At 47.0% G+C, this 9,481-nt stretch overlaps 1 protein-coding gene across 1 annotated transcript; it reads left to right on the top strand.

Moving 5' to 3' along the window:
* Nucleotides 1-2,834: 2,834 nt before the first annotated feature.
* LOC117857867 (cellulose synthase A catalytic subunit 4 [UDP-forming]) lies at nt 2,835-8,335 on the top strand. The gene is made up of 13 exons (XM_034740763.2): nt 2,835-3,131; nt 3,224-3,327; nt 3,452-3,503; nt 3,606-3,753; nt 4,438-4,704; nt 4,800-5,142; nt 5,233-5,370; nt 5,755-5,880; nt 5,977-6,189; nt 6,271-6,517; nt 6,596-6,795; nt 6,909-7,262; nt 7,359-8,335. The coding sequence occupies exons 1-13, from the start codon at nt 2,957-2,959 to the stop codon at nt 7,941-7,943; spliced, it is 2,952 nt and encodes a 983-aa protein (XP_034596654.1). The 5' UTR covers nt 2,835-2,956; the 3' UTR covers nt 7,944-8,335.
* Nucleotides 8,336-9,481: the final 1,146 nt, after the last annotated feature.

The raw sequence follows: 9,481 nt of genomic DNA on the forward strand, positions 1-9,481 counted from the left end.
ACATTTTATTACAACTAGCTCAACATTTTGAGCATGCAAATTTAATATTTTTACTAGGATTATATGGTATGCATGCTTGCTCTTCCCTGCCTCACCCAGATTGCTCCTTGCCCGATACATACTTCACCATTTTCTTACAACTTACTCAAGTATTCAACAATCAACAAACGCTGAGTCAAAATTTTAAATAGTTTAGTTCAACATTTTATGAGAATCAGATAGTAGTTACGGTGGATTTGCTCCTCCATCTTATCTTAATCGCCCATCCATTGTGATCCGAATTTCAAACACTGTAAGTTGTGTAAGCTTAAGTTCTTACGCGAGATGGATAGAAATTATGGATAACACCGAAATAGAGAAGCCCATCACGAAGAACTTGGTACATGCAGGCCCGTCTGCGCTTCTTCAAATTCAGCCCTTCGCTCCTCGTGGGCATATTGGTATGCGGCCCAATGTGTTCTTGCTGAATGGGCTTCTAGAGGAGTGTCCTTTTATCCATTCATTTGGGCTTTCTGCGTAAAAAGTTGCCCGAGCCGTGTGTTCGGCGTTTTGGGCTCACCACGCCGTGATTGCTGCTGGTCAGCCTGCTAAGGGGGCTTAGGTGTTGAAATTTCCAGCCCACCAAGGCCCATCTCAACCTTATCTTCTTCTTCTCCACCTTCTTCTCCAACCCTTCCATTTGATGATGGCTCACTGAAAAAATATTGGATAAAAAATATTGTCCAATATTTTTTCAAAAAAGTTGGATCAACATTTTTTTTCAAAAAGTTGAAGCAACATTTCTTTCGAAAAAAAAGTTGAACCAACATTTATTTGAAAAAAAATGAGCTAACATTTCTTTAGAAAAAATTGAGCCAACATTTCTTTAGAAAAAGTTGAATCTAACATTTTTCGAAAAAAAGTTGCACTAACCTTTTTTCAAAACAAGTTGAATCCAACCTTCTTCTCCAGCTCAGGCGGCCGGCGAGGGCGGTGGCAAAGCCCGCACGGGGGGGGGGGGGGGGGGCAAGGGAGGGTAGGCGGCAGCCCAAACAGGGGAGGGAGGGGAGGGCGGCGGCGGCAAAGCCTGTGCTGGGGCGGCACCGCAGGCAGGGGAGGGAGGGAAGGGAGTTAGGGTTTGGATTTGATGTAGATCTGATGGACCTCATTACTTACACGAATCTCAAACACTGGAAGGTTCAATGCTTTCCTACCTTCCGAAAGATGGATAGGTTTTCCGGCCTGCTAACTCCTTTTAGTTGTTAGTCCAAGATAACCTTTTGAGTTGGATACGGATCGTAATGTGCATCATATTCATGCTGAGCCTCAAAACTTATGCTAGGCGGTTCTCAGGTGATTGTATCCAGGGCGGACCCAAAGCTAAATTTGAGAGGGGATACTTCTTAAGGAGACATAAATTTGTGAAGTTTTTACATGGTGAAAATTTGACTATTGCCTTTGCTTCAAAAAAATTGATTAGCTGTACATGGGTCCGCCCCTTTGTATCGGTGCTAATACTATGTTTCCAAGTTCTCACAAAAACAAGAGAAAATTCCCTATACGGCACTAGATAAAAACATGATTCCCTATATGACACTAGAAATTTTTGCCTCCCTTATTTGATATCGGGATTTATTTTTCATTCCTTTCTTGACACTTTTGTTCCTTATTTGACACTGTTCCTTATTTGACACTAGGATTTATCTTTCATTCCTTTCTTACACTTCCATTAGATCCCTTAGAAACTTCCATCAAATTCACTCTCAACATGTACCAAAATATTCCTGAAATTTCTACTCTCATGTTGGACGATTCTTTTGCGAGCTGCCCGAGTGCGCCATGGTATTCAGGCTGGCGGCGGGCTGATGATGCCTCAATGGCAAGTGGGGTGAAAGCGGTGGGCTAATGATGCAAGGAAAGGAATGAAAAATAAATTCTAATGTCAAATAAGGAATATAAAGAAAGGAATGAAAAATAAATCCTAATATCAAATAAGAAGGCAAAACTTCCTAGTGTCAGGTAGGGAACCAGATTTTCATGTGATGCCATAATGGTGAATTTTCTAAAAAAACAATCGCATCGGAGGCAGGGCTTGGTGGCACGCATCAACTAGAGCAACCCACGCGACCCCAGCGGCCGGGACCTGATTGGCTGATTGTAACGCAGCACGCATTGCGAGAAACACGCGTACTACAGTACTAGCAAAGTTACCTGAACGCCTGAACTTCGAAGTTCCACGGCATCACAACTCCCCCCAAGACGAAGAAGCACAATGCCGACACGTGAAAAATGACCGATCCACTCTCTTCCAAGGGCAGAGCAGAGCAATCCCTCACCTCGCGTCCCGCCCGTCGGTCGCCGTCGCGACTTCGGGAACGGGCTGTCAGAAAAACGACGCCCCAGCGCGATCTCCCGACTGATGACTCCAGTGACTCCCTCTCTTTCCGAACCGGCGGACCCACCCCACCGCACCAACGGAACCCACCAACCAACCCGCCCCGCGACCCTCGACCCGCCCGTCTTCCAGGTTACGCCCCCGCGCGGCGGAACGGGAGCCAAATCAGTGAAATCACCCGTCGTCTTCGCTTCGAAACCCCGCAAAACCCCGCGGAGAAGAACCACCTGCTGCACGCCGCAGCGAAGGCACGCACGCACGCACACCCTCTCCCTCCCTCCCTCATGGCGCCTCACCCAACCCTTTGCTTCCATTCTTTCCATCCCACCAGCCGCTGCGACGCCGACTCCCCAACTCCACCCACCGCCTGCCAGCGCCACCTCACCGCACCGCCCCGCCTCCGTCACCCCCGCCCCGCGGGCATGGGCTGCCGCTATATCACCACGCCTCCAACCTCCGGCACGCTTAGCTTCCTTCGCCTCTCCCCCATTCTCCCACCCGGTGCCCCCCCTGGCTGCCGCGCGCACGCGGATCCCCGACCGAGGCTGCGCGTCGACCGCGGGGTGAGGAGGAGGAGGAGCCATGGTGGAGCCGGCGGCGGCGACCCAGCCCTGCGCGGCGTGCGGGGACGACGCGTGCGCTGCGTGCCGCGCGTGCAGCTACGCGCTCTGCAGGGCGTGCCTCGACGAGGACGCCGCCGAGGGGCGCACCACGTGCGCGCGCTGCGGCGGGGAGTACGCCGCCGCGACCGACCCAGGTGCGTCGCGCGTTGCGGGGATCGTTTTTCTTTTTTTTTGCCGGTTTGGGGGGAGGCAATGCAGATGCTAACGTGAATGCTCTCTGTTCCAGCGCATGGCAATGAGGGCGCTGAAGCGGAGGAGGTGGAGGACCACCACGCCGGCGGCGGCCTGCGTGAGAGGGTCACCATGGGCAGCCACCTCAATGATCGCCAGGTGATTTTTTTTTTTTTTGCCCCCTCTATGCTTTGTTCGGTTCTGGGTAGCACTGCGATTGACATCTATAGAAGATTCTGAATTTTTTTAGCATTGTAGGATTAACTGAATTTTGCTGGCACAGGATGAAGTAAGCCATGCCAGGACCATGAGCAGCCTGTCGGGAATTGGTAGTGGTAAGTATACTTGCTTCACCGTCTATGTACTGTCCTTCTCCTGATGGCTGATGCTGTGGGCGTGGGGGTACTGAAATTTCAACCCTTACTACGAATTTGCAGAACTGAATGATGAATCTGGGAAACCCATCTGGAAGAACAGGGTGGAGAGTTGGAAGGAGAAGAAGAACGAGAAGAAAGCCTCAGCCAAAAAGGCTGCAGCAAAAGCACAGCCTCCACCTGTCGAAGAACAGATCATGGATGAAAAGGAGTAAGGATCAAGCACCCATTTATAGATCTTTTCAATGACTCCTTGATGACCAATCCTTCTATATGAATAAGATGATATTATAAATGAATTGTGAATATATTAAATCATATTTGGTTAGATGAAGTTGGGAATGCTTTTAGATGATCGTTGTTCTGTTATAATCTTCCTTCTTAATTAAAAGTCCACCTAGTTCCTCCTAGGTATGTTAAACGATTGTTTGTACTTACGAGATCCCACATCATCTGTATTTAAAACCGAACTTGGTGTCTGATGTAGTTACTGTCTTAGGATATAAAGCAACTTTTCTATGCTGGAGTAGTGAAGTAAAACACCCAACTAATTCTTGAATACATATATTTACATGCTTCGTATCTCATTATTAGGCCTCATTTTGATCTAAGCCATCGCCTCAACTATGGCTAAGCCTGATCTGCTAGCAATTCTTTATTTAGTTCTATGTTCAACCTACCAACAAGTGAACTCTCTCCTAGCCTATTTCACAATATTTTCAACTCTGCATCGATTTTCTGATAAGATGCCAGAAAAGTCTCCATCTCATCGTTTCATCTATAGTATATGTGTCTGATTTTGAGCGTGGACCTCAAGTTAGAAGACTTTGCGATAATTTTCCCAAAAATGTGATGTTTCTCTCTACTCATGCTGTAACAAAAAACAATTTTGCAGTTTGACAGACGCGTATGAGCCACTCTCCCGTGTCATCCCTATATCAAAGAACAAGCTCACACCTTACAGAGCGGTTATCATTATGCGTTTGGTAGTTCTCGGGCTCTTCTTTCACTACCGTATCACCAATCCTGTTTACAGTGCCTTTGGTCTCTGGATGACATCAGTCATATGTGAGATCTGGTTTGCTTTCTCCTGGATCTTGGATCAATTCCCCAAGTGGTATCCTATCAATCGAGAGACTTATGTTGATAGGCTGACTGCACGGTATGTTCCTAGAGCCTAATAGCACATAAGAAGACTATATACATGCATCAGTAATCATAAGTATCTAATAAAGCCTCCTCTCATGTATGTTACAGATACGGAGATGGTGAAGATTCTGGGTTGGCACCTGTGGATTTCTTTGTCAGTACAGTGGATCCATTGAAAGAGCCTCCACTAATCACTGCAAACACTGTGTTGTCTATTCTTGCTGTGGACTATCCTGTTGAGAAGATCTCATGCTATGTATCTGACGATGGTTCTGCTATGCTCACATTTGAATCACTTGCCGAGACTGCCGAATTTGCTAGAAAGTGGGTTCCATTTTGCAAGAAATATGCCATTGAGCCACGAGCTCCTGAGTTCTATTTCTCGCAGAAGATTGACTACTTGAAGGACAAGATACACCCCTCTTTTGTTAAGGAGCGTAGGGCTATGAAGGTACATCCTGGTTGCACAGTTGAACGGTATTTATTATTATTACTGGCTATGTCTTTTGTTGTTTATGCAATCAATGTTGTATTCATACAGAGGGACTATGAAGAATACAAGGTGAGGATAAATGCTTTGGTTGCCAAAGCGCAGAAGACACCTGAGGAAGGCTGGATCATGCAAGATGGTACACCATGGCCTGGGAATAATCCTCGTGACCACCCTGGCATGATCCAGGTAATTTGCTTTTCACTACTATACAAGATGTTGTACAGTTGTAGTCATACTGCGCATCCTTTTGAAGAGTAACTGCATCTTTGGTCAATGCAAAATACGCCATGCCTTTCCTCATAAAATAAATTGGTAAACAACAAAAACAGCTCCAGCCTAGTCATTTATTTGTTCCACTTGGGCGTGCAAATATATTCTGTAAAAATAGTGTTACTTCAATGGATCATATTGTGTATACTAATTGTGTCTTATTGTTCAGGATACATTTATTAACTAATATGATGCATGCTGATCCTTGTTAGAATGTCAATTAATGATTTCCATGTGGGCAATAGCCTATTCTTCAAGTTTACCCTTACCATACCACTGGCCTTTGGTGAATGGTGACAGGTTTTCCTCGGTGAGACTGGTGCCCGGGACTTTGATGGAAATGAACTTCCGCGGTTAGTGTATGTTTCAAGAGAGAAAAGGCCAGGCTACCAACACCACAAAAAAGCAGGGGCTATGAATGCTCTGGTATGACAGTCCTCAGCGATAATTACCGCATACAGAAGTTCATTCCATGATGAGATTCTGAACGTTAACTAATTGAGAGTTTTTCTAATTTGGCAGGTCCGAGTGTCTGCTGTTCTGACAAATGCTCCCTACATTCTAAATCTTGACTGTGATCACTATGTTAACAACAGCAAAGCCGTCCGTGAAGCAATGTGCTTCATGATGGACCCTACTGTTGGCAGAGATGTCTGCTATGTGCAATTCCCACAGAGGTTCGATGGCATCGACCGCAGTGATCGATATGCCAACAGGAACGTTGTTTTCTTTGATGTGAGTACTAAGCCGGTGACATTTCATTTTGCGTCTTAGTAATCTTGACATAACTTATATGTCCATTCTTACATTGAATAGGTTAACATGAAAGGACTTGATGGGCTTCAAGGCCCAGTTTATGTGGGAACTGGTTGTTGTTTCTATAGGCAAGCTCTGTACGGTTATGGGCCTCCATCTCTACCTGCCCTTCCAAAGTCTTCGATCTGTTCATGGTGTTGTTGCTGCTGCCCCAAGAAAAAGGTTGAAAGAAGTGAGAGGGAAATCAACAGAGACTCTCGGCGAGAAGACCTTGAGTCTGCCATTTTCAATCTTCGGGAAATTGACAGTAAGTGCACAAAACTGGTGGGTTAGAAGATCTAACCTGAAAAATATTATGTTCCTTAATATATGGTTGTTTTTGCAGACTACGATGAGTATGAGAGGTCCATGCTGATCTCTCAGATGAGCTTTGAGAAGTCTTTTGGCCTGTCCTCAGTCTTCATTGAATCAACTCTTATGGAGAATGGGGGTGTCCCTGAATCTGCAAACCCATCTACGCTAATTAAAGAAGCCATTCATGTCATTAGCTGTGGATATGAAGAAAAAACTGAATGGGGAAAAGAGGTATGTATTCTTGTCCTTCGGTATCTTCCTCTAAAAGAAAAATCAAATGCATGCCTTGTTGATACCTCAGATAATTTTGCCATGTTCATCCTTGTTTCGTTTCTTTTTGTCAGATTGGCTGGATCTACGGTTCAGTTACAGAGGATATTCTGTCTGGGTTTAAGATGCACTGTCGTGGCTGGAGATCCATCTACTGCATGCCGGTGAGACCCGCATTCAAGGGATCAGCCCCTATCAATCTTTCCGATCGTCTGCACCAGGTTCTCCGGTGGGCTCTTGGTTCCGTTGAGATCTTCTTCAGTCGTCACTGCCCGCTTTGGTACGGTTACGGCGGTGGCCGTCTGAAATGGCTTCAGAGGCTATCCTACATCAACACCATCGTCTACCCGTTCACTTCTCTTCCTCTCATTGCCTACTGTTGCCTGCCTGCCATTTGCCTGCTCACCGGAAAGTTCATCATTCCGACAGTAAGTTAGCTTTCACCATCACCATTTAATCATTTATACATTGGTTATGGATTCAAATGGCTGTAATGTTCATCCGCCGTTCTTTCCCTCTTTCAGCTGTCCAACGCCGCAACGATATGGTTTCTTGGCCTCTTCATCTCCATCATTGTGACGAGCGTGTTAGAGCTGCGGTGGAGTGGCATCGGCATCGAGGACTGGTGGCGCAACGAGCAGTTCTGGGTCATCGGAGGCGTGTCCGCGCACCTGTTCGCCGTGTTCCAGGGTATCCTCAAGATGATTGCCGGGCTGGACACCAACTTCACGGTCACGGCCAAGGCGACGGACGACACCGAGTTCGGGGAGCTGTACGTGTTCAAGTGGACGACGGTGCTGATCCCGCCCACCACCATCCTGGTGCTCAACCTGGTGGGCGTGGTGGCCGGCTTCTCCGACGCGCTCAACAGCGGCTACGAGTCGTGGGGCCCGCTCTTCGGCAAGGTGTTCTTTGCCATGTGGGTGATCATGCACCTGTACCCGTTCCTCAAGGGTCTCATGGGCAAGCAGAACCGCACGCCCACCATCGTCGTGCTCTGGTCCGTCCTGCTCGCCTCCGTCTTCTCCCTCCTCTGGGTCAAGATCGACCCATTCGTCGGAGGCACCGAGCCTGTCAGTAGCACCAACTGCAACACAGTCATCTGCTGAGGGACCGCCGCTCAGCCGGTGGTGTGCCGGCGATGTCTTTCTGGCGTTGCAGATGTCGCTGCCTGATGGAGGACGGTTGGTTTCCTCCCTCTGTCGTCTCTGGGCTTTTGCCCCAGGATCTGAGAGAGGCGGTGTAGATTAGTACTATTTGGCATCCAATTGTTCATTGCTTTTGTCTGTATTACGAAAAGTTTTGGTGTTAAAGCGTTAAAAGTCGCCTGAATTGTGAAAAGGCACTGTTTTAAGTGTGTGTAAATCATAGGAACGTGGGAAGAATGAACCGATATACTTTCATACCGAAAGAGAAGATCACTGACATGGATGGAACCTGGAATTTGCAGTGGTGTTCAGCATATGGTTGCATGAGTGATAACTATGAGTTTGCGACTGAATTTCATGCCGTGTCCAGTGTCCTGCTGTGGAAATGATACGCCATTTCCTCAGGAAAGAGTATGATTAGTGATCGCTAAACATGACGTGCACTCAGTCTTTAGAAATCCTCTTTAAGGTACCTGACACACAAGCTGTCATCATCCAGCAGCCATGGACTTTTGAACACCAGCTTTCTGAGCCCCGTGCTACATTTTCAGCGCTACTACAAAGGATCAGATCTATGCTATTTTCTGCGTTCCTTTTCAACAAAGGCAGGCACTGATGACGGCTAATGCGGGCACGCTTCCTTCCCTTAGCAGCACCAACATCAAACCACCACCACCTACTAATTGTCACGAACTGCATTTGAGACGAGAGCATGGAGAGACAGATTAATCTGCCTGTCAAAAGGAAGCGGTGCGTGGCGTGGCTGCGAATGATGCCTAGCGGACTGCGGTGATGGCTCCTATATTAAAGCCAAATCTCAAGCACTCGAGGGCTTTACTGAATTAAGCATGTGTCTTTCACACTTGGCCAGCCACACTTACATGCTGCGGTGGCTTTGCACGGCGGGGCGATGGGTCTTGCATTAATGTAGGGTCGTGACTCATGGGCCGGGGAATCAACACTTCATATGATGCCCATGCCATCATGAATGTCCATTAGGGCGGTGATCATTCCGGCGGCAAATTGACACCGCCAAACCCCGAGTGGGCGATCTACAGTTACAGGTAAATGGTAAAATACACGCTGCATGTATTGTCTATCATCATACCTCTGCTGCACACAAAACAAGTATAGGATACCGCCTAAAAAAAACAAGTATAGGATACGCAAGCGGCGGGTAACAGAACATGACTTCAGCGTATCTCAACCAAGACTCGAGAGCTCGACCAAGTAGTTTTTTTTTTCCGAAAAATTTGCAGGAGCACTGCATTGTCATTTAAGAAGAAGAGCTTACATAGAGATATTATATAATAAGGAAACAAACTCCTCACAGTACTGAAAGAAAAGAACTGGATACAAGGTTCTGCAATTATTCGTGAAACAAGTTAATCTCCGGGCTTCCACAAGCCATCCACCGCAGTTTCATCTCCTCTTCGATTTTCTGGACCACTGGACCGGCTCTGATTGTTTTGCTTCAAACACCCTTATATACATAAGCA

The sequence above is a fragment of the Setaria viridis genome, chromosome 5, assembly GCF_005286985.2.
Source record: "Setaria viridis chromosome 5, Setaria_viridis_v4.0, whole genome shotgun sequence".
NCBI lineage: Eukaryota > Viridiplantae > Streptophyta > Magnoliopsida > Poales > Poaceae > Setaria > Setaria viridis.

Bases quoted from the DNA above. Each gene is read 5' to 3' on its own strand.
- LOC117857867 (XM_034740763.2), top strand. From the start codon at position 2,957: ATGGTGGAGCCGGCGGCGGCGACCCAGCCCTGCGCGGCGTGCGGGGAC. The intron at 3,754-4,437 runs GTAAGGATCAAG...ACAATTTTGCAG, and splicing joins CAGATCATGGATGAAAAGGA to TTTGACAGACGCGTATGAGC. The intron at 5,143-5,232 runs GTACATCCTGGT...GTATTCATACAG, and splicing joins AGGAGCGTAGGGCTATGAAG to AGGGACTATGAAGAATACAA.